General features: G+C 35.1%; 1 protein-coding gene across 1 annotated transcript in view; it reads left to right on the top strand.

Moving 5' to 3' along the window:
- The first annotated feature begins 574 nt into the window (after positions 1 to 574).
- CCDC152 (coiled-coil domain containing 152) overlaps positions 575 to 25,759 on the top strand; it is a 37,096-nt gene continuing 11,911 nt past the window's right edge. The window contains exons 1-5 of the mRNA XM_014855172.3: positions 575 to 661; positions 1,817 to 1,922; positions 6,403 to 6,471; positions 19,811 to 19,875; positions 22,892 to 22,994. Of these exons, the coding sequence (XP_014710658.1) occupies positions 575 to 661; positions 1,817 to 1,922; positions 6,403 to 6,471; positions 19,811 to 19,875; positions 22,892 to 22,994 (430 nt within the window). The remainder of the gene's footprint in view (positions 662 to 1,816; positions 1,923 to 6,402; positions 6,472 to 19,810; positions 19,876 to 22,891; positions 22,995 to 25,759) is intronic.

The raw sequence follows: 25,759 nt of genomic DNA, 5'->3' as shown, positions 1-25,759 counted from the left end.
CAACTAAAAATATACAACTATGTACCAGGGGGCTTTGGGGAGAAAAAAGGAAAAATAAAATCTTAGGGAAAAAAAAAGTTTATTATGATGTATCTATTTAAAAAAAATGTATACATATTTGTGGTATGATAATTAAACAAATACTTTCAACATCTTAAATTGAGAATACCTATATTTAAAAGTCATGTATCAGATTTAGTAATGCATCAGATTTTAAGTCCAGCCATCTGATGGCAACGAGATAAACGTTGAACAATGGCCTAATTGGTTTTTTGTATAATAGGGACAAATAATATCCACATATGTACATATCCTTGCACTAAATTTAGATTTGTTTAGAGAAAACTCATCTGGGGTAGAGATGGAGAGGAGTGGAGAAGCCTTAATGCATGTGACTCCTGTTAACAATGGGTATAACAAAAATTCTCTGAGTGCAAAGGAGCTCAAGTAGGTGATCTATGAGTGGAGTACAGAAATTTTACTATTTGAGTTATTACCACTATTGTAATGCTTTAGATTTTATTTATTTTTTGTCTGTTTATTTTAACACTATTTACTCTTCACTAGTTTAGACATGAATCAAAGCAGCGAAGGATGTATGAAAAGGGTTAGCAGTGTGAATCTTGACAAACTTATAAATGACTTCTCACAGATAGAAAAGGTATGTAAAGATATCAAACAGTTGCAGTATGTAAGGAAAAGTGGAACAGATTTTGCCAATGGAAGGAGTTGGGAGGAAAGAAAAATTTACTGAAAAAATGAATAAGATAAAAATAATGTAAATGTATTTTACTAAGACCTTTCTCTACCATTTTTAAAATCTGTATTTAAAATATATCTGGTTTTGGCTCCTTTGTGCTAATAAATCAAAAAGTTTCTGGAGCAAGGGAACAAATAATTGATATACTTTTGCTGAAGTTAAAGTGAAAATACATACTTAAATGCCCAGGATGTCTATAAACTCAGGAATAGTTTAGTAAGAATTGAAGGAGACTCAGTCCTTAATCTTTTACCATTGTGACTTACTCTAATTTTTTTTACTTTTTACTATTCTATCTGCTCCCTTTTCCTTCTCTTTTGCCTAAAAGCAGACTCATTTGAAGTCCCCCTCCACAGCTCTGGACAAATTACTTGGTAGAGCAAACCTACAAGTATATTTTAGGTTTTTTCCCCCTCCTCTACCTGGGAAAGGAGTAGGAATAGCCATTGAGAAAACACAGATGAATAAATTAAAGATTTGAGGAGTGGGTTTGTGAAGCAAGAGTGGGAGTGGGAATAATATCTACCTCTATTTTCTCTCCTTTTCTTATCATTCTTCTCTATTCCTTTTTTTCCTCTGCACAGTGTAGCATTGCCATAATAAAAGAATTTTCATGATGATAAGTATTTTGAGGTAACATTATGAGCTTTATTAAAACCATGAACTTGGGTTTTCTTATCTGAGTGATTCTTACCAGAATAAGAGAGAACAGAGAAAGATTAAGAAGCACTGCTGGTGGGAGAGGAATTGGTACAAAATTGTTAACCATAGTGCTGAGGGTTGAATAGTTGGAAAGAAGGGGGTTCAAATTAGGTCATATTTTTACTTTTCATAACTTTTCATAACTGTTAGCCTCTTTTAATTTTTTACCTTGTTACTTTTAAAAATAAAAATAAATTGGGAAGTTGTATTATTTAAAAATATATGCCAGATTTAATTATTAGATTCTGAGGTATTAAATGGCTTATATTTTCATTAGTCTTCATATCCATAGGTAAAAAAAATCAAAATAGCTTCATTGCTTTGGTAATAATATATATCCTGTTTCTTCTACAGAAAATGATAGAAACCAGTGGAAAGAACAATATACTGGATATGCAGTTGGAAAAAACTAACAGTTTATTAAAAGTAATGCAAACAAAGGAGGTCTCAATTAAAGAAGGTTAGTTCTCTGCTGCCTGAAGAAGTACTAATTCTAACAAGAGTGCTTTTTGGTACAATAGTGATTAATATTATACCATACATTTGTAAAAAATTTTCAATTCACATAGAACTTTCCAGACTATCATTTCATTTTATCCTTAAAATATCCCTGAAAGACAGATAGGACTGGTATTATTACTCGACCTCAGTAATGAAGAAACATAGGATAAAAGAAGTTAAATAATCTATTTGAGACCACTTGGCTAAGAAATGGCAAATCCAAGACTCAGTCCAGGCCTTCAAAACCATGGAAAAAAATACAGTTGAATTCCTTCCTCACAATACAAAAGAAATTTCAGTTGAGTCAAAATTTTAGTGTTAAAAATTGGCTATCCTAGTCTGAAACTCTCCCCTCACTTCTTCGACACATGTACCATGTGTACCACTCAGCTCCCAGCAGCCAAACTCTCTACTGTGTCCCCACACTCTCTTTTTTGTTTTTGGTTTTGGTTTTTTAGAACAAAGGCCTTTCCAAGTGTGACATCCATCAGTGGAGAGCTGGTTAAATAAATTATGGTATATTTATTTAATGAAATACTATGCAGCTGTTAAAAAGGATGAAGTAGCTCTACATGATATAGAATAATCCCCAAGATATAGTAAATGAAAACAACAATGTACTCTCCAGTATGCTATCATTTTTATAAAAATATATCTTTAAACACAAACACCCTCTTCTCTTTATATTTGTTTATCTCTGGAAAGACAAATAGTGTCCTGGTAACAGTGCCTGTGGGAGGGAGACTGGCTAGTTTTAGGGCAGAGTTTGGAGAGATTTTTCATTATACTTGCGTTTCATGTGTATTTATTATTTGAAAAAATAAATACTTTTTAAAAATCCAATTCTACTTATTCTAAATCTAACAGCCTTTTTGCTGGATAATATACAGCAGAAGTAAAAGAACACGTGAGAATGACAACTTATAGAGCCGGGTGTGTGCTAATTCACTTAGAGAGGAAGAACAAACTGCCTATGACTGGATTTGTTTAATAATAAAGAATGAGATCTTGATATTTTGTTTTCTACATTTGTTACCAGATAAAGAATTTATTTGCCAGTTCAAGATGGTAATAACATTAGTATAGAGGACCAAGTACTGTAAAAAATCCTTTTCATACATAATTGTATTTAATATTTCCAACTGCTTTATGAAATAGATGTTAATGCCCAAATTACTAGTTAATGGTAAAGCCTAAATTTGAACTCAAAATAATCACTGATTTACCAAATTATATAGTATAAGAAGTAGTTTGATTGTCTGAGCTCTAGTTTTTAAGAATTGGATAGAATAGTATTGTTCAAATTGCATCGTAAAGTCCAACAGAAATGATAATGTGGATAAAGGTTTGCAAAAAGAATTAAAAGCCATTATTCTAAAATAATGAATAGCATTCTACCTTAAAAGAATTCCTTACTGAGCCAGTTTCCTTTGTAAAAAGAGAAAAAAAAGACAGAAAAAATGTGTTGAGAGAGCCACCTTGTGTTCATATTTTGAAAATACACAATTTTTCAGTTTCAGGGCTCTATTTTCTTTCTTTTTTTTTTTTTTAAAGATTTTATATTTGTTTTTGCTTTTTCTCCCCAAAGCCCCCCAGTACATAGTTGTATATTCTTCATTGTGGGTCCTTCTGGTTGTGGCACGTGGGACGCTGCCTCAGCGTGGTTTGATGAGCAGTGCCATGTCCGCGCCCAGGATTCAAACCAACGAAACACTGGGCCGCCTGCAGCGGAGCGCGCGAACTTAACCACTCAGCCATGGGGCCAGCCCCAGGGCTCTATTTTCAATTTACTGATTACTGAGGCACCTACAGCTACCATATTTCATGGATTGCTGGATTCATGACTCTAAAACGCACAAAGACAGTGATGGTAGAATCTATACCTCCTTAATTTTTAAATTGTAGCAGCTAACACAGTAATGTACATGAAGTAGATAATCTCAAACGTAATTTAACCATCATTCTATTACTGGGAAATAGCAAGAGAGAAAAAATGGAAGATGATGGGAACTTTGTCTGAATGGCAGGGATGGTAGAGGGGGTGTGGGAAGGCGTGAAGAACCATAATAGTAGAAGCTTATATCTGCATAAACCTTTCAACTTCTGCAAAATACTTTAATTTTTATTAGCATAGTTGAAGAAAGTACACCGAGACTGAGTGCAGGACCTCTAACTGAAAGGTGAAGTTTTGCATCCTCACCCATCCACCCACCATTCTTTCTTTCATTTAGTCAATAAATTAAAAAAAAAACTACTGAACACCTATGAAATAGTCACCATGTTAGATACAAAGAATATCAAAATAAAGAAGATACCATCTATACCTGAAAGAGTTCGCTATCTTGTGGGAGAAACCACAGATAACTAAAATGCAATGTGATAAATGGAGAAAAAAAGATATTTACAAATTGTTGTGGGACACAGAGGAGAGAAATAATAACAACAATAACAATATTAAATATTTGCGAGTGAATTTAGGTTAAGTAGCTTACCCAGGGTGTCATATGTAGAAAGTGAAGAAGCTGAAACTCTAAGCCAGTCCCTCTGACTCCAGATTTCATGGTTTCATCAGCATGTCCTACACTTCCTGAGGAAGTATTGGATAGCATATTAAGAGCATGGGATTGAAATGAGAAAAACCTATGTTCAAGTCTATACCTTCCATTTACTAACTGTAGAATCTTTGGCAAGTAACCAAACCTCTGTGGATGACTTCCTACCTTTGTAGAATCAGGATAATGATACCAATTTCTCAGTATCATTTTGAATATTAATTGGAGTAATGTTTATAATGCACGTAGGGTAGTGCCTGGCAGAGTAAACATTCAGTCAATGGCACTATTATTATACCTAGAAAACTTGTCATTATTAGACATAAATGTGGTATTTAATATTTAACCATCAAAATGGATGCCCAATTAGAATGGAAGCTAGTCAGTATGTCATGCTAGTAAATACTGGCTAAGTATCAATTGTGGGCTTCTAAAACTGAAAGAAAGAGAATAAGGCTCAATATTTATTAGCTGTTAAGCGAAGCACATAGGAGTGAAATTGCCCTTAAACTTAAAGTTATCTTTCTTTTTAGAAATATTAGGTTGTTCTTTTATGAAGTTTTCATCATTATATGTTTAGTTACTATAATTGTAAGCGTAAATTAGTGCAACATATGTTTCCTAACTTTATGGTAAAAATGTGACAGCAATAACTCTCACAAAGAGTCCTTCTCTGGTTCTGTTCTTGCCCTCTTTCCAGAGCCTCCAACCTACTCAAATTACTCTGAAGAAGTGGTCCTGAGCTGGTCTTCTTGGTGGTAGTAAAGTAATTAAAATCATAGACTTTAGTGCTGGACTGCTGGGATTCAAGTTATAGCTCTACCATTTACTTGTTATAAGTGTGACATTGGGCAATTTCCTAAACTTCTGTGTGTCAATCTCCTCATATGTAAAATGAGTCAATACTAGGACCAACCTCATAGGGTTAAGAGGGCTAAATGATTTAATATTTGCAAAGCAGTTAGAATAGCGATATAATATATGTTGTATTTTCAGGCCAGAGCTTCTCCACTTACCCCTTTCTTGTTTCAGTTTACTATGATATTGCCTGTGTATCAATCAACCATTCACCAAATATTTATGGAGTGCCTGCTATGGACCACAGCTGCTCTAAGTACTAGGGAGAAGTGGTAAACAAAACAGAAAATAGTCCCTGCTAACCTGGAGCTTAAAGTGGACTGCTTAAAGTGACAGATGTTGCCACCATTGTTGCTATCCACCAAAAGTTTAGTTGTTGCTGGTGATAACCAAGAGTATACTGAAAGCTTATGTGCACATGTCAGGGCACCAGTGCTTACAAGGAAGTCTCCATCTCTTGATATGGAAGAAGTCATTGGCAACAAAGTTGCTGATGCCTTGTAACTGAACACATTGAGATTTCACTCCTTTTATTGCTACTCCCTTGCCCTAACACTCAAGCATGAGTACTAAGAGGACAGGTTAGAGGACAGTGAGGAAGAAAAGCATTATCTTCTCCCAAATGACACTTCTCACTAGCTCTGACTCTGTCTTTGAGTAAAACTTAATGTACCTTGACTGTCTTTCCTTGGGATAGTCTTTCATGGAAAACTCACATGATATATTTCTCATAGTTCCCCAGAGATGTCCATGTGTGCCTTACTTCTAGGGCAGATGTTGCCAAGGCACATGGGGGGAATCCCTACTATACTGAATTTATTTTACCTTAGAAAACTCATTACTAAATCCTTGAATATGTTTGGCTTAAAGGCTGATTAAAAGGTATTATATAATTTACTTTGAGATACCTTATTAAGATTTCAAAATTGTCAATTAAATATTATTTTATTTTAAGTATTTCAACTTTGAAAGAATAATTCCAAAATTAAAGCAAATAATCTTCAAATAAATTTATCTTTTATGTTTTAGAATGTACAACTCTTCATAATATGGTCAAAGGGCTGCAACAGACCATTGAATATCAACATAATTTGAAAGGTAAGTCATAAAAAAATCTAAAAAAAATATGATATATTTGAGCACCTTTAAAAATAGAGAGTTTTTACATCATTGAAAGTAAGTTGCTTTTAATCTGGTCTTGTTAAATTCATCAGCTAAGGGCAGGATTCCTTACTACTCAATACACTTTCCTAAACTATTATGAAGAAATCCCGTGCTGAACGGAAGAATTCAGCCATGTTCTGACAGTCATAATAACTCTCTTTATTACGTTCAAGAGTTTAGAAGTATATTTGTTCTCAATAGTACTCTTGGTCTTTAATAACCCTGTGTTCAGTTATGAAGGGTGAGTATTTACTAGTAATCACATGATGAATATTTTATCCAAACTGCAGTGATAGTTTACTATTTAATTTTTCTCATAGACCAAGACTATGTTTGTGTAAGTGAAGCCAACATATTCAGCTTATTTTATTTTTGTTAGTCATGCTAACTCAGTAGGCCTACCATTGACAAAACAGACAGAGCAACCAAGTATTTTGTCCTGTTCTGATTTAGCTGTAGTGCAGTGTTTGTGGGAGTTTCCTTTACTATCCTGGAGATTAGACTAAATTGCCTTCAAGGTCACTTCCAACATAAAACTCACATCAAACAAGAATTTCTCATCTTAGTCCTTTGCTTTTATCATAAAGTACTTTACATATGTAAGTGAGATATAATAGTGATCTTATATGCTATTTATTTGATTTGACATTATACCTTATTGTCTATATAATGTTCTAATTGATACTTACCTTTTTTTAAGAATTATTATTAATTCTTACTTTTTCCCCATTACTTTACCTTAAAATATTTCCTCAAGTGTTGATGAAATAAATCTAGAAAGCATATTAGACAACTTCACACACAAACAGCATCTGCAATACAGAGAGAATTCATTTCATTATCAATACACCACTAAAAGCTGTTTTGGAGATCAAGAAGGGTAATAGATGGTGAACCATATCATCTCCAATGCCTTTTGTTTTGGCTAATTCAAGGAGGGTTCTGATCCCTGTATGTCCCATAGATTTTCACTTTACTTGGTTCTAGCATTCTGCTCATTTTTTCCCAGTGTTTGATCCCCATCCCACACTTGGCTTGGGCTTTCATTTTCGCAGCTCAATGCTGATGGCTCAGAACAACTTTTCTCTTCTCTGTGACTGGATACAACACCTAGCTGCATTGAAAAACTATGTGAATGTTCATAATCCTTTACAATCCTCTTATTCTGGGATTCAAATGGTATTTAATTTAACACTTTCAAGATATTTTTCAAGTAAAACATCTACCAGAAATTAAAGTTAAATACTTTGAAGTCCCAGAAAGTCAATTATAATTCAATAATGAATATATGAAACGTTATTTCTTTGTAGAAGGGTATATGACATTGACCAATCGTCAAGAATACCATCGTTTCACAGATATGACAGGACAAATTTTTAAATAACCATTCCTGAAAATGGATATCCTATGGTGCCTCTCAGGCAGAAATAGTGATTTACTGATTTCATTTTTCCAGTGCTTCTACAGGCCTTGGTTTGGGCAAAGTGATAGATGTGAACTACCTGTCTTTCACCTCTTTCATTCATTTGATTGTCAAGATTATATGGTTAATTTGCTTATTTAGGCTACAGAGTGGCTACAAATGTTTACCTCTCCAGAAACTATTTCCTCTTCTTAATAGAAACCTGATTTTTTTCTGACATTCATTCTTCATCCACTCAATCATGTGTCTCAGGGGAAACTAACTACATCCCAGCTCCAAGGGACGGCTTCTGGAATAATTTCCCTCTCTCCCAAAATATGAACTGTGTTCTGGTTGTTGATAAGTCTGCATATAATGCCTAAAATTATTGCAAAATTCTTGCTTCCAGCTTTAAAATTATGACAGTATTGAGGATAGCAGGAAGAAGAGACTAAAAGGACTTGGTTTCTTGATAACATTAATGACCTGGTAAATCAATTACCCTCTAGGCTTAAGAGTTTCTTCAGCTGCTATCAGAGAAATTATACCTTCTTTTACTCTCTTCTATCAATGTTTTCAATAGGGGCTTATGGACTGTGTAAAAGATGATCTACTGAGATGAGAAAGAAAACACTGAAATTCTCATTTACATTTATTTTTGTCTAACAACCAAGGCAAATAATCTGATGAAAGTTTAATAATGGAATGTTATTCCTTACTCTCTCTGTACATCAGTTATGTGTCAGTCACAAAATACACAAGATTCCTCTGCTCCCAAGGAGAGTGGGAGTTCTAAAACTGAACAGTTGCATCTTTATTTTTTCTTCAGTCTCAGACTATTGACATGTAGTACAGTTTACATGTACCTGGTTAAGAGGGTTTATATATTATATTAGCTACTTACAATCAAACTAATCGTTTCAGAATGGACAAGTAGCTTTAAGAAATAAAACACAGTTTGACAATAATATTAATCATGCAAGCACAAGTCAATAATAAGAAAGTAGCAAAGCTGTCACTTCTCCTACCCCTGTACAGGTTCTTCATCAGACATATTAAAAAGTTAAAAATAATGAAAATCTATCATACTTCATGAAATGTCAGCCAATGGTGGCCAAGTAACTTCTTTTAGGAGATTAATCTAAAGCAAGACTATTTTCAAATGGATATTTAGAAATAGTTCCATCCATTTCTGGTTCTAAATCCAGTGATTTAGAAGCTGAAAATGTGTCAACTTCAAGTATTCTCACCTGCACATTAACTTGGCATAGGACTATCAACCTGCAGAAACAGAAACCAGTTTAAGAGGCAAAGTATTTATTTAAGACCAAAGAATTGCAATTCAGGGAGCATAGATTCAGGCAGAAACCCAGTTAGCGTCCCACTGGGGAATAAAAGTCAGAGGCTTTTACTGGCAAAGAAGGGAGGTTGTATTACAAAGAATTTTAACTGGCGTTAGAGGCAGAGAGCTAGTCTTGGCTAAACATTGATTGACTATTGATACTATCTTCAGAAAATCAACAGTCCTCAGTCTTTGTGATCAGCATGTCTGTTCTCCTGCTGACTTCTCAAACACTTGCTTGTAAAACAATTATCCAAAAGTTTGGCCCAGTCCAAGGTTCAAGACAAGAAGGCAGTTTCTCTGGAAAGATGTCTCTGACTCCGTTTTAAAATGGTTCCACTGTAGTAAATTTTGACAGGAATGCTAAATTCAATAAAAATTCTTCAGACAATGATTCTCAGTGATTTTGAGCCCTTTTTTTAAATGTTTGTTTATTTTGAAAAACCTTTTGAGAGATTTATAAGAATAATTAATATCAAGGAAGATAGATATTTGACAAAATTTCAAAAACAATCACCTTTTCTTAATTGATGTTTGGGATTGAAAAATGAGTATCCTGATTTAGTAAGTACAGCCAATGACGCATTTGTTCCATTAAAACCAAATATCAAAACAATCTGAATATTGAAACCAGCCTTCAAATTTCTTTGTCAGAGTTAAATCAACATTGTAAAAATTACTGATTCATTTTCAGTTCCATTGTCTCACTAAAATTTATTTACAATAATAACAATTCAATAATTTTTAAGTTTTATAACAATACTTTAAATAATATTAAAATAATTTAACATTTACTCTTTAGTTCACCTTTTTAATTTCTACTTTTATCTGTTTTAAGAATTGTGTACAATTAGAAAGTAGTATATATATATATATACACACATATATATGATTTATAAATAAATAGACATGAATTGGGGAGTACATGATTATTTTTTTTATCAAGGAAATACAGTTATAAAAGTTTGGAGACTATTAGTTTAGAACACCACGTCTGTGTGTCACTACTTTTTAGACTTTGTTATTTATGTTAGCCAGTCTCTTCCCCCGTAACTTCCTACCAGTTCTGTACGAGAAAGCGGTTGGTCCCTCTAGCCAAGGTATATTTGGCAATAGCTTTGGAATTTAACAGCTTAAGGGAAAACTTGAGTCTTTCTCATTCTCACGAGTGATTGGATGATCAAGTTAAATATAGTTTCTAAGATACTGTCATTACCAAGGACTAAAGAAGCTCTTCCTTTTATTACTACTAGCCTGACACTGGGAGGGAAAGTCATGAAACAATATTAATGAATTGCATCTGATATGCTTTCTATCAAAGTGGAGAGGGGCAAGGGCACATTATGTAGGTTATGCAAAAGTATTAGCAGGCCTTTATACTGTGGACTGTTTCTCTTGTTGCTTGATTCCTCTGTTCTCTACCCCCAAATTTGGTCTTTATAACTCAAAGAATGGATCCTTCCTGTCTTTGAAGTAATGTTCATTTGGAGTTCAAGGTATGGACATGGGTCCTTAGAAACAGAGTATGACTCATCACAATATATCAAATGATAGGAACTTTTCTTGTATTATATTATTGTATATTATTCCATATGCTAGTTTACGAAAAACCCTGTAATTCATTGTATGAAAGATAATGATGTTATGCCCTCTAACTTATGGCCAGTGATTACTACCAGGACAAAGAAAACCAGACTCAGAGACTTTTCTCCATTAGAGAATTATCACCATATAACCAGTCCCAAATCAAATGAATTTCCCAAATTTATCTTAGGAATTCAAACACATGGGCAGTGTGTCATATGGAGAAAAGAGGGAGACACATGTAGTTAGCTGCAAATATGGAGCACCTCCAAAACCAGTAGAATTCAAACTTATTTTTACCAATTATCACAAGTAATTTCTTGCAACTTAATATTACTTTTTTCTTATCTGAACTGAATCTGAATAACTTGAATTTATTTAGGCCCCTATACTCTATCAGGGTAGGTTTCAAAGAAGACATTATTATTTATAGTAAAACTTTACTGTACAAAATTGTACTGAACAAAATTAATTAATCAAAATTGATTATTAGGGCCAGCCCCGTGGCCGAGTGGTTAAGTTTGTGTGCTCCTCTTTGGCGGACCAGGGTTCACCAATTCAGATCCTGGGCGCGGACCTACATACCGCACATCAGGCCATGCTGTGGCAGCATTCCACATAGAAAAACTAGAATGACCTACAACAAGGATATACAACTATGTACTGGGGCTTTGGAGAGGAAAAAAAAAGAGGAAGATTGGCAACAGATGATAGCTCAGGGCCAATCTTCCTCAAAAAAAAACAAAAACAAAACAAAACTCAATAAAACAATACAGACAATTCACATTTAAGGACTTTCAGTTTGATACCAAAGGAGACTAATGAATTTTAGAAGACTATGTTGCAAAATTATTAAAGTCCAAGAGATTAAAATGGACTTTGGCAGGTCAGAGAAAGATTACTTGCCTAATATCAGGACTAGGAGCACTCTACAGTGATGCAAAATGCTATTTGAATTTATAACTACTCCAGCCAGAGCAGCAAAAGCCTTACAACTTAAAAAAGTAGCCAGAGTGGGAATATGTATTTGAAAATTTAATGTAGAATCCGGTAGGATGATGAAAAAAAGCAGCACCAACAATAATCATATTGATTGTACTACTGATAAAAGTCAACATAGAGCCAACTGAAATGTAATATAAAGTATCCAGGAGGTGAGCTATTTCTTCAGTGGATGGCTTTAGTTCACAGATAAGTTATGTGGTTCTATTTAGCATAATTATGGATGTGCCAAAGCTAGATAATATGCAAGTAGTATTACATTTAAATAAGTTGATCAATTTTTCTGGCAGAGGGAAGACTTATCATCATTAAAAGGTCAGTTTTCCTGAAGTTAATATACACATTTAATACAATTTTAATTAAAATACTAGATTGGGGAGGGAGAAGATTCTATAAAATAATCTTAAAGTTCATTTGACAGAAGAAACAAACAATAAAACTATGAAAAAGAAGAAGAATGTGGGAGAGGGGGACTTCCATTACCAGATGATAACATGTTCCAAAGCTGTTGTAATGAAATCAATATGGTATTGGCATAGAAATTGAAGAATATCTCTATGAAAGAATAAAGGACTAGATTCTAGAAACAGGCCCCAATATTTGTTAACATAAGTATGACACAAGGAATATTTCAATTTATTGGAAAAACAATAGCATTTTAACATATGGTATTAGTACAACTAGCATTCCGTCTGGAAGAAAAGAAAGTTAGACTTTTTCCCACCACATCAAAAATAAATTCCAGATGGATAAAAAACTTTAATGTAAAAAAGAATAATAAAACTTAAAAGAAAACCCAGTATACAACACAGAGCTACAACCTAGAGCTGTAGAATATCTTCTTAAGCGACCTGGGAACCTCAGACGCTATGTAAAGAAAAAACCGATCTAATAGACTTTAACAACAATGCAACAAAAGCACAAACAACGACAATGAGAAAAGAACTTAGCATGTTATTTTTTCACCCAAAAGTCAAAAAACAAATAATTAATTTGAAAAAATATTTTCAAATACCAATCTGGTTTATATCTACAGTATATGAAGAAATCTACAAATTGACCATCAGTTAATAGAATTATTTTAATGGGCAAAAGATATGAATAAAAATATGGAAATAGGTATGTGTGTATACATATGTTTGATCCAGAGGTTATGAGCATGAAGAGAAACACAGAAGGATACACAATTGCACCAGGGATGTGAAGGGAGAGGGAGAAAGAGGAGAAAAGAGGAAGAGGAAGAAGGCCCCCAAAAAAAACGAAAGAAAGAAGGGAAAAGTGTCCTAAAAGTATCTCAGCATGTATGGTATGATGCTATTTATGTAAAATTATAAAATGTATGTACATATATGCATAGAAAAATCATGGACTTGAAGGAAGGCCCATTTTTAAGAACTAAGTTCTTTGCAAGTAATAATGTATAGTATAATTTTATATGGGTAAAACCAGTACAAATATATGGTATGTTTATATATAATTGTATAGGCTGGGAGAGAAGTAGGGAAGGATACAGACCAGGCTGTTAACATTGATAACTTCAGGGAGGTGAGTGGGTAGTGGAGATGTGTCGAGTTGATTAGCTTCCCTTTACAGATGCTTCACTTACTAAAACTAGCAAATATGCTTTTATAAATTGGAAAATATCAAATTTCTTTCATCTTTCAGTTACGGATGCTTCGGCATTCCCAGTAGATACAAGTGGTGTTTGTTGCCTAGTGAGCACAATCTCTTTTTAGGCAGCTCCCAGCCCTTAATTATTGTGACAAAACAAAACAAAAACTTAGACTTGAAAATCATACAAAGCTGAATGATGAAAGAAAGTAAAGCTCATTGTTATTATAGAGATCAAAATCCTCTACAATCTCCAGTTCTTAATTCTAGAATACACACATTCTACTGACAGGATAGATTTTTACCTTGAAAACTTTCAGGTTACATGACTGTTAATGCATTGTGTTCCTGTGGATTGAAAATCCCATTAGAATGGGGGTGAGGATGGGGGGCAGAAAACATATCTCAAGTCTTTTGTTCTAAAGAGAATACTATATTTTATAGATAAGTGTTTTAGTTCAAAATTTTTTCAAATTATTGGTGCTTTCCTTTCAAGGAAATATCAAATTTTCCAACAAAATTTTTGTAAAACTGAAGCCAGCAAGATTAAGCTCTGTATTTTAAAATATGACCCTTTAAAATATAACACTTTCCTGTCTGATCGTAGTCTTTGAAAACAAATTGATTTTATATTTTTACTTTCAGTTTAATGCTGTTCATTTATCATCTTCCCTTGTAAACATAGTTCTGGCTTTTCTCTTTCTACTCCAAATATGTCTATTCTCCCAATTACCAAAACTCTAAACTTTGCAGTTACTTTTTACTCTTCCACCCCAACATTGTCAATTTTTACCCACAAGGCACATACTCATTACTTCTTACCCATGCCTCTGCAATAGTTTCATAAGTGGACTTCATTTCCAAGATCTCCTCTCGACATTATATACGTATTGCAAGACAAACCTTCCTAAAGCGTTGTTCAGATAATGTCAAAAATCTTTAATGATTTGTTGTGTTGTTTTGACTAGTTCTTGGTTGTGCTATGTTAGGGTTGTAGGAGGGAAAGTGTAATAGGATGTTGAGTGGGACTTTTTCTCTCAACCTGAAACTGACTGGTAACTAGGGCCCAAGATTTAAAAAAGAATTTAAGCAAAATATTCCCACATTCTAAAGAGAGCTGCTAACATGTTACCAAATGTTGAGGTGAGTCCAGACTCTCCGTTATATTAGCCCATAGAAGTAATTCACAGCCATCAGAGAGAGTACTAGAACTCCAGAAGTTTAATCTAGAGAATATCTCCCCGTTCCCTGACCCCTACCCCCAAGAGCTAGACAAGGAAGAACAATTAAAGAGAAAACTAAAATTTTCTCCACTTCCGAGTCCTTCAAGCCAGATCTAGCCAGTGATAAGGATTATGAAAACTTTCAAATTTGAAATAGAAAATCAGAGTTTTAAACTAACCCGGATATTTAGTAATGGAAATCACTGCAGAGTTTTTTAATTTGCCTAAAATGTCATTAAGGTATTGGCAACTCAGAGATGAAAGGAAATTCAACACAGCACTGTTGAAGGCACTGATGGGGAAGGGATGTGGCAGGAGAATTTCCATTTTATATCAGACTGAATTTAAACTGATTAAAAACCAGTCCTGTTTAAATTTAAGTGTAGAAAATTTAAGTGTAGAATAAAAGCCCTCCGGATAAATGAATGCTAATTATGCTAATGCTAATGCTAATCATATAATAATTTAATAATGCACAGACAAAAAACCACCCTGCCCAATTTGTGACCAGCTCTCTCAGCCTCAACACCAAAGAGAAAACACAGAATGATTGACCATTTATATTGTGCCCATTTTCCTTGAACTATAAAGTCCTGTAATTACTAGCTTTAACAATCAGATGGAACTTTTGGAAACTGTTCTTTAAATGAAGTACAATTTGCATACTGTGAAATGCATAGATTTTAGGTGTACAGTACATTGAGTTTTGACTATTTTAGACACTCATATAACCCAATCCTCTATTGATATATAGAATATTTTCATACCCTTAGAAAGAACTCTCAGCCCCTTCCCAGGAAATCTTTGCCCCCACCCCACAGGTAACCATGTACTCATTTCCCTCACCCTAAAGTAGCTTTGCCCATTCTAGAACTTCACATAGATGGAATTATACTGTTTGTTCTCTTTTGCATCTAGCTTCTTTTCCTCAGGATAATGATTGTGAGATTTATTCATGTTGTCGAGTGTATCAGTAATTCATTCCCTTTTATTCCGTTGTATGAATATACCATGATCCATTTATCCATTCACCTGTTAATGGTCATTTGGGTTATTGCCAGTTCTTGACTACTGTGAATAAAGCTGCTAGGAACATCCATGTACAATCTTGAGTGAATATATATCTTCATTTCTTTTGTGAATGGAATTTCTGGATCATAGGATACATCATGTCTAGCTATCAAGAAAATATCATAAGGCCTACTAAAAGGCAAAAAAAAACACAATTTGAAGAGACAGAGTAAGCATCAAAATCTGACATGGCAGACATGTTAGAATTATCGGACTGGGAATTTAAAACAACTATGATTAACATGCTAAGGGCTCTAGTGAATAAAGTAGACAGCATGCAAGAACAGATAGGCAACGTAAGCAGAGATGGAAATCCTAAGAAAGAACCAAAAAGAAATTCTAGAGATCAAAAACACTGTAACAGAAATGAAGAATGCCTTTGGTGGGTTTATTATGCACCACAACAAAGTAATGTTTATCTCAAGTATGCAAGACTGGTTCAACATTTGAAAGTCAATTAATGTAATCCAGCACACCAACACACCAAAAAAGAAAAATCACATGATCATATCAGTAAATGAAGAAAAAGCTTTTGACAAAATCCAACACCCATTCATGATTTAAAAAAAAAAAAAAACCTCAGTAAACTAGAAATAGAGGAAGCTTACTCAACTGGATCAAAAAAAAATCTGCAAAAAACTACAGCTAACGTCAGACTTACTGGTGAGAAACTAGAGGCCATCCCACTAAGATCAGGAACAAGGCAAGGATATCCTCTCTCACCACTCGTTTTCAACATTGTACTCAAAGTCCTAGATAGATAAGACAAGAAAAGGAAATAAAAGGTATACAGATTAGGAAGGAAAAAATAAAACTTTGTTCACAGATGACATGATTATCTGTGTAGAAAATCTAAAAGATTTGACGAAAAATACCTCCTGGAACTAAAAAGCGATTATAGTAAGGTTGCAGTATACAAGGTTAACATACAAAAGTCAATTGAATGTGGGGCTGGCCCCGTGGCCGAGTGGTTAAGTTCTCGCGCTCCACTGCAGGCGGCCCAGTGTTTCCTTGGTTCGAATCCTGGGCGCAGACATGGCACTGCTCATCAAGCCACGCTGAGGCAGCGTCCCACATGCCACAACTAGAAGGACCCACAACGAAGAACATACAACTATGTACCAGGGGGCTTTGGGGAGAAAAAAGGAAAAAAATAAAATAAAATAAAGTGTTAAAAGTCAGTTGAATGAACAGTGGAATGAATGAATGGCAATGAACAAGCGGAATTTGAAATTAAAAATGCAATACTGTTTACCTTAGCACCCCCCAAAATGAAACACTTAGGTATAAATCTCATTAAATGTGCTCATGATTTATATGAGGAAAACTACAATACTCTGATGAAGTAAATCAAAGAAGAACTAAATAAATGGAAAAATATTCATGGTCATGGATTGGAAGACTCAATATTGTCAAGACGTCAGTTCTTCCCAACTTGATCTATAGATTCAATATAATCCCAATCAAAATCTCTGCAAGTTATTTTGTAGATATTGACAAACTGATTCTAAATAATACAGAACTTGCAATTATTGTTACCCAGGTCTAGGTCTCATTCAGCCTTGGCACTGATCCCAGTTAGTCACTGAACTCAAGCCCTGGCCTCTATCTCACACTGGTTAGCGATTACAATCCAGGCTCCATGCCTACTCCTGGCCTAATTTTATCTCTGAGCACCTTTTACGTCTGGTTCAGGTACAGATCTTGGCTCTGTTTCAAACCCTTACCACACACTATATACCAGGATTAGCTCTTTCCTGATCTAAGTATATCTGTCTTTCCTTAAAACACCTAGAGGTGAGCAAGAGTGAGTACTGAAAATTGTCAAGCACTACTCCTTCTCCATCTTTTGTCAGAAGAAGAGTTTTCATAATATATAAAAAGCTGTCAATTATGGTAGATCTGAAACAGTAGGGAAAATCAAAGATGCAAAACCATATTTTAATTCTTTTCATTTCATTTTTGTCTTAAGTTTTACATGAAAAGGCATTAAGTAAATATAACTATGATTCTCACTAATGTTGCTGTAAGACAAAACCTCCCTCGCTTTCTAGCTTAGATATCTAGTTTACAATATCACTCATCTTCTCTTTTAGCAGTACTTTTGTTTCTCTTGCTCATTCTGTAATACCAACTGTACTACTCAAATATGGATCAATCCAATCTTACACCTGCTTTACTTATAATGCTAACGCTACTGAAAGCTATTGGTGCAAAATCATGCAATGCAGGCTCATATTAATTCATGAGTCCCAGTTTCAACTGTATCCTTAGTTTATCCTGGCTTTTCAAATTTTTTACTCTTCAAGCCCTCACCTTTAAATCTGTTTCTTTCTCTTTCAACTTACTTTACTTTTTATTTCACAGAAAAAAATGAAAGCTGTCAGATGTAAACTACCTCATTTCTTGTTATCTGCCATCCCTTCTTCCCACTGCACCTCCTCCAAATATGTACATATCTGGACATGGCCTTATTTCCTTCCTCCTTAGCATAGAAAAAAGGAAATCCTTCTTCCTTTCCTTCTTAAACCTGGTTTCACCACTATGGTTTAACTCTCATCTCTCTTCACTTCTCTCTTCTGGGATGTTGCATCTTCACTTGTTCCTTTTCTCTGTCCTTCATTTCCCTTTTTCTGTTGGCCATTCTTCTCAGCATTTAAACAACTCAGATCTCTCCCATCTTTTAAACAAACAGGAAGACATAATTTCCTTGACCTTGGGTTTATTCTCTTCAATTGCCCTTACTCTTTCCTTTTACAATCAAACTTCGAGGGAATAGTCTGCGCTCACTATCTCCATTTCCCCACTTTCATATGATCTTCAGCTTAGAAGAATTAGCCATTTCCCATAGTTTTCAGACTCAAAATTCTTTCACTTGATCTTTCTATTGCATTTTTTGCCATTGATTATAACCCCTTTAACCTCTCTTTTTTCAGTACCACTCTCTCCTGTGTCTCTGGACCCTTCTTCTCAGGCTCCTTTATAGAATATTTTTCTGTTGGCTACCGCTAAAAGTTTCTCAGCCTACCAGAAATGTTCCCCTGGATATCCCAAGTATTTCAAATTTAGCATAGTGAAGATCTAGATTCACCATTTCCCTCCTAAAAGTCTTCCCCGCTTAATTTTTCCCAAACTGATGAACATTTTGCAGTTACCTAAATCAGAAACCTAGAAGGCAAAAGTTCCCCTTTCTCTTTTGCCTCTGCTGTCCAATCAGTCAGTAAGTCTCCTGGTGAGTCTATGCCCTAAATAGTTATCTTCATTTTCCTCTTGTTTTCTACTTCTGCTGATCTAACTTAGACTCTTACTTCTTACTTGATCTATCTTTACTGATATCCATTCCTCTAGGGTCAAAACTCTCCCATTCATCCTCTACACTGCCAGATAATCTTTTTAACATGTAACTTATTATTTCACTTCACTGCTCAAAGATCTTTAATGACTCTGTAACCTATAAAATAAAATTAAAAGTCATTCATATCCACCTCCTATTAGGATATGGCCCCAACATTTTTAACACATCCTCCTCACAGTTTTCACTCCAACCACACTGTACTTGAATTGTAATTTTCCCAAATGTGCTATGCTCGCTCAAGCCCAAAGTCTTCTGTGCAGCTTTCTGTATCTGGAATGCCCTTCTCCAAAATGGGGTAAGCCTTATAATTTAAGTCTCAGCCCAAGTGGTCCCACTTCTGTAAATCCTTTCCTGACTTCACGCTGACATAGGCTTTTCTTCCACAGGACCCCACAGTATTTCAGACATCCTGCCATCACAGAACAATTATCATAGCATATCAAAACTACTTGCACAGCTGTCTCACCACTAGGCTCTAAGTTCTTTGAAGAGCAATAATTTTTTTTGTTTCAACATTCCCAGTGTCATGCACAGAGCCTGATGTGTAGTAGATGCTGCATTGAATGCATACACGGTGAATGCATTGAATGCATACACGAATGGAAACTTGAAATGTTAAACATATTCCCATATTAATTGAAGAGTGCTATATGTTATGGTGCTTTTTGATGATTTTTACACAGGTGAAAATGAACAACTAAAAAGAAATGCTGATCTTATGAAAGAAAAGTTAAAATATCATGAACAGGTGAGTTCATGTATCTTTATATTCAATCAAATCGCTATAGAGCATTCTTCTCAAATTAGAAAAAAAAAGTGGTTGTTTTCAATGATAAAGACAGCCTAAATTTGCAGAGTAATTATATATGTGTGTGTGTACCAGAATTTTTGATAAATAAACGTTTTTAAAGAAATACAAGTTTTGAGGACTCTAGTCTTTTTGCAGACTATAATGCACTAATATATCACTTGCATTATTTTTTCTTCCTACCAAAAACAGATGCAAGTATTTTGCTACATATTTTTTAATTATGTTAATAGAATTTTTACTCTAGCATATGTTAGCACTTTTAAACTTTTTTTTTTTACTATAAAGTAAATGAGTCTTTAATCTTTATGATTTGGGTAATCCATTGCAATTTTATTGCCATCCAAATTAAGGGAGTATTTTATTTGGATTATCAATTAATTCTCTCCCAAGAGCCACAATACCCTCTGCTACTTTTTATCTTCTCCTACCCCTCTGCCCTTTGGGAGGTTTATTACACTAATTTTTTTCTCATCTCCTAAGAGTCAATATGTCAAACTCTGGCAGAGCTAAGATTTCCAAAACTCAAGTTGGATCTGTATCAGGCTTAGAACCTCAACTTGAAGGATCATCTCTAAATTCACTCTGGTTCCTCACTTGGGAAGCCTCTGAAGAAACACAAGCTAAGTCTAAAACCTCACCAGGGCTTCTGGATAATACTCAGGAGTAGTGAATAGCATCTGGCTGTGCTCTTAGAAAATTTAGCTTCTGATCACCAATTTTGAGACAATTTAAATATCTCTGGAATGTATCTCATCTTTTATTTTTCCTTTCCTTTATCCCTTTCCTTTATTCTTTCTCATCCTTTCCATGTCTTGCCTCTAGAACTGAACCATGGATGGTGAAGTCAGAGTGCAATTGGGGCAGGAAGAAGGGAGAGAAACTTTTGCCTCCTTTCTCTTCTAAAATGTCAAGCCATAGAATACTACTTTGTCTAAAATACCGTCGGAATTTTCAGATGGGTGAAAATTAAAGAGAAAACACCATAACCCAAGATTCTGAGCTTCTTAATTAGGTACTGTCCAAAGTAAACTAAAGATGACCAATCCAATGAGGATTCTCTAGTACAAAACCTCCAGACACATTCAAAACATGGAGAACCACTCCCTAGAAACAAACTCAGCAGGTACTCATTGGCCATATTTATGGGACTGAGAGAGGTTTTGTAACTTGTATACAGAGAATCTTTAAGGTTTATTTTTAAAAAATACAACCAGAGGCTATCCCTTGGAATTTAAAATTCCCAGAAGGCAAATGAAAAGAAGGCAACCAAGAGTAACTTGTTGGGATTTTGTCCCTTTAGAAAAATGAAAGGATTAGATTCCTCAGGGCTAGCACAGGCTAAAGTAGGGGAGAGGAGCATAGAGACATACAGCTTGGCCCCAGTCCGGACATTAGAATTGCCTTCATGCCTGGAGGCTGGAGTGAAAATCCTGGGTCTTACTGAATTAATGGAAGCATTCTACTTTAGTGGTAGCATCTTCAGGTGGCAAAGTCAATGGCAAATGAAAAGATACATAAATTTGTCTGCTGTGGTTTCTCAGTACAGCAACTGCTTAGTGCACTCAGTTGAGTCAGGAGTAGGTTATGAAAGCCACTCTGTCATTGCCCATCTTGAAATCTAGATACATGCATGTGAAATTAGCAATTTATGAGATTCACCCCTCTTCATCTGCTCGGCTTTAATTAAAGCCAGAGGTTGGATAGATTTGGCCATTCCTGCAAGTTGCCTAGCAGGATAAGTAGCACAAATAGGAATCCAAACAATATCCCCTTGAATTTATGTAACCTAGAGGAATGTACCTTTATTTTAAATTATAGCCTTCTAAGCCGGTGGATCTTGACTTTTTTTTTTTTTACCTCCTCAGTACCACTGAATATCTATTAAAAGGTGTGACCCCCCTCCCCACTCTGAAAAAAATGCTCAAAAGTACACACACACATATATATGTGGATAATTTTGCATACAATTTCAGGAAGTTAGTGGACCCTTGAAGACCCATTCACTGGGTCTAGGCTAAGAACCTCTGATTTAAATAATTCTTATTAGCACTCTCATTCATTCAACAAATATATATCAAGAGATATACACTAGGAGTTGGGAATACAAAAGTGAGTAAAACAAAAATCCCTGCTTTTATGGTGTTTAGAGGCTTTTCTTGACCTCTTGCCTTCATTATTGTCTCTTTGTTACTATCCTACTTCACTTTTATTCTTCCTGCTTTCCCTTTCTCCTGCCTACATCTTAGGCTTGTGAGTGGTTTCTTTATGTAAGAACATAACTTTGGGTAGACAGTAAATCTTATCTTTGGGAGCTTTCTCTTCTAGCACCTTTCTCAATGTCCATCTCCGTATTAGCATAATAAATCATTTCTATGTTTCCAAGAAACTAATCTCAGGCGGCTTTCAAGCACATCTCAAATCCCAAATCCATCTTTCTTTAGCCTCTTTCCCATAAAGCTAACCCTTACCATGGGTAGTGCTTAACCTCCTTCTGGAATTAGGGATGTTTATATTATTTTCAGAAATAAAAGCTTAGCCCACATTCAAAGGGATTCATCTTACGTTGGGATAAGCCTGCTGGCTATCGAACAGTGCCTAAAGTTGGTTCTAAAATAGAACTTTGGCTTTTTTTGGATACATTTTAATTCTGTCATGGCATTTATTCATACAATTAAAGAAAATATTTTGAGCATCTGTGATATACCAAAACTGGTGATGAGTAGTCAAGAAGCAAAGATATAAAGACATTGCCTCTAGATGGTCTCTGTCTCCTTGGACCAGAAATTGGTTGTTCTCAAACCTGATTATTCAAACAATGGACAATATCTTTCCCCTCTAGATATAATTACATATCAAAAATTAATATAAACTTTGAGAATTTTAACTTTGTAAGTGATCAAAAGTTGTTTACACATATTTAAATTGAAGAGTGAACATATATTTTAATCTTTAGGAATATAAGAATAATGTTGCCAAACTTATGAGTGAAATGAAAATCAAAGAGGAGGGACATAAGATAGAAATAAGAAAACTTTATCAGGATATGCAGAAAAAAGGTAGGTTTTTATTTTTAATTTACTCAATTCTAAGACATCATAAAACAATTTAAATGCATGTATAAAATTTTTTCAGTAATTGCCAGTATTCTTGAATTAGCATTGCCTTGACGCCTTTTAATTTAGGTTTTTCCCTTCCTATATATTTATGTAATATAAATTACAACATTTCTAAATTAGATTCATGGTGTTTTCAATTAATATTACTTAATATTAAATAGTGTCCTTATAAAATTAATATAAAATATATAATTAATAACTTTGATATTTACATGCTCAGTATATTGAATATAATTTCACCAATGAAACTTTCTCCCTTCAGTAAAGCATGTCTCATGAACTTAGGGTGAGGGTTAACTGGTTTCATAAAGGTGTTAACTTTTCTTAATGAACCCATATTTCTGTACACTATATGCAGAAATTAACTTGAAATGGATGATAGGTCTGAATGTAAACCTACATTTGTAAAACTGCTAGAAGAAAGCATAGAAGATAATCTTTGTGACATTCAGTTAGCCACAACTTCTTAGAAAAAAACAAAAAACACAAACAATAAAGGAAAAAATTCTAAATTGAACTTTTATTAACTTCTGTCCTTCAACTCTGTTAAGACGATTAAAAGACAGGCCACAGACTGAGAGATAATACTTGCAAATGCATAGCTGATAAAGGACTTATATCGAAAATGTACAGAGAACTCTTACAACTCAATAATAAGTCAAACAACCCAACAAAGAAATGGGCAAAATTTTTGAACAGACACTTCCCCAGAGATATACAGATAGGAAATAAGCACATGAAAAATGTTCAACATAATTGATTAGTAAAGAAATTCAAATCAAAATCACAATGAGATACCACTTTGCACCTTTAAGAACTGCTAAAATCTTAAAAACTATCAATACCAAGTGTTGGTGAGGATGTGGAGAAATTAGAACACTCATACATTACTTGTGGGACTGTGAAATTATACAGCCACTTCAGAAAAGAGTTTTGCAATCTGTTTGGGTCCTCTGAGAAGCAGATACCAAGTCAGGATTAGACATTCAAGAGGTTTGTTGGGGAAAAAATTTGTGAAGGTAGATGGGGAGGAAACTGGGGAGGTGTCAGTTTACAATACAGATCTAACCTCTGTGAAGAAGAGAAGAAAGGAAGGAATATTGGGTAGGAGAAGTCTTAGACCGTGACACATTTATAAGAAAGTTTCAGTAAAGTTGCCCATCAATTGAGCTCTGCAACTCTCAGAAACAAGTCTGCCTTAGTATTCCTACCAAGTTCAGTCATTGGCTGGGAGCACCTTCTTGGAAATCATGGTCTCAGCATAACCATGGTCATGAAGACAGCAGGTCAGTTATGCTCCCTGAAGGTGGAGATCTGAAAGGTGCATTTTCATGACCATAACAGTCCACTCATTGTACTACACACATCTACTTCTCCACATGAGTTCAGGTAGTAGGTAGCAGCTCCTCCATGGTTCCTGTGGACCTTTCTTCCTCAGGAGAAACCTAGAAGAAGGATTGTTGAAGTGTACTTCCTCCTAGGGACCTAATCATGTATCTTCAGCCAACAGGTTCTAGATCTGAAATGTGGTTCAGGTTTGTGAAGTGAGTGAAGAATAATGATTTTTTAATTGGGGTGTGTACCCTTAGCCTCCTGCTCCTCAATTCTTAATTTTTTTTGTAGTAGATGTTAAGCAGCATTGGGTGCTCATCTATTAACTATATTTACAACTCTCTAAAGATCAAGCCCCTTTGGCTACTCTCTGACTTTCCTGGTCATTATGATAATTGTGGCCTCCTGGCTTTTGGCATTTAAGCACCATCATCTGGCCTCTATGTCTTGATGGGAGTGGGGAACCATCCCCATGGATATTAATAAGCCTAGCTACATAACTACCTCCTCTACTGTCAGCTCTAGCTTGCAAGGAGAGTGACAGTTGAACTTTTTGGTGATGCTAATTTGCCTCTCACCAGCACATTCCTGGTGGTCATGGTTAATAGTGTGTCTTTTGGGCCCTCCTGAAGGACATAATCCTTTGGTGGGTTTTTTTGCCTCACATAATATATCCACTCAAGCACACAAACTTTCCACAGCCCCCTTATGCCTTTCTCTTCTATCTGCCAGGGCAGCTTGGGTATTTCCACTTTACTTTCCACTTTACTTTGGTCATTGCTTTCTCTAGATCTCTAAGGCCACTCTGCCAGAGAGTTTGTCGTATCTCCTAGGTTCTTGCTGGGGTCTTATGTCCCCTGTCCCTAAAGAGTAGCTTCAAGTCAATGAATTCTTTCTTACCCAGTCTTACTTTCTATATTCTTTTATCCAGCACCCTCAAAGTCTATTCTCAAGGATACTCATGTGGCTCTTTCCAACACAGCCTAGCTAATTCTTGCAGCTCCTTAGGGTATAATCACTTTCCTCCCTTATCAGCCCCAGCACTCCCCCAGCCAGGTCATACTTGACTTTAACCCTAGTTATTGGCCTAGCAGTGAAAAGGAGAGGTAGAGGAACCTCTGCAGCATCTTTGCTCATGGGGGAAGTGTTAGTTCTTACTAGGAAAGAGTAGGTCACCTCTGCAAATTCTAAGCATTTAGGGAAGTCATCAAAGCCAGCATCCTCAGAGGCATCCATTCAGATGTTCCTATCCTATTTTTCAGGATGTTAGGTATTTCCAACCAGGCCCTGATTTTAGCATAGCAGACCTGTTTGGGCTGAGCATTTAAACATCTCTTAGTTCTGCAACTTTAATGATTAGATTTTCTGTTGCT

The sequence above is a fragment of the Equus asinus genome, chromosome 10, assembly GCF_041296235.1.
Source record: "Equus asinus isolate D_3611 breed Donkey chromosome 10, EquAss-T2T_v2, whole genome shotgun sequence".
NCBI classification, from domain to species: Eukaryota; Metazoa; Chordata; class Mammalia; order Perissodactyla; family Equidae; genus Equus; species Equus asinus.
Note: the sequence above shows the minus strand (reverse complement) of the source record. Positions and strands in the feature narration are given on the sequence as shown.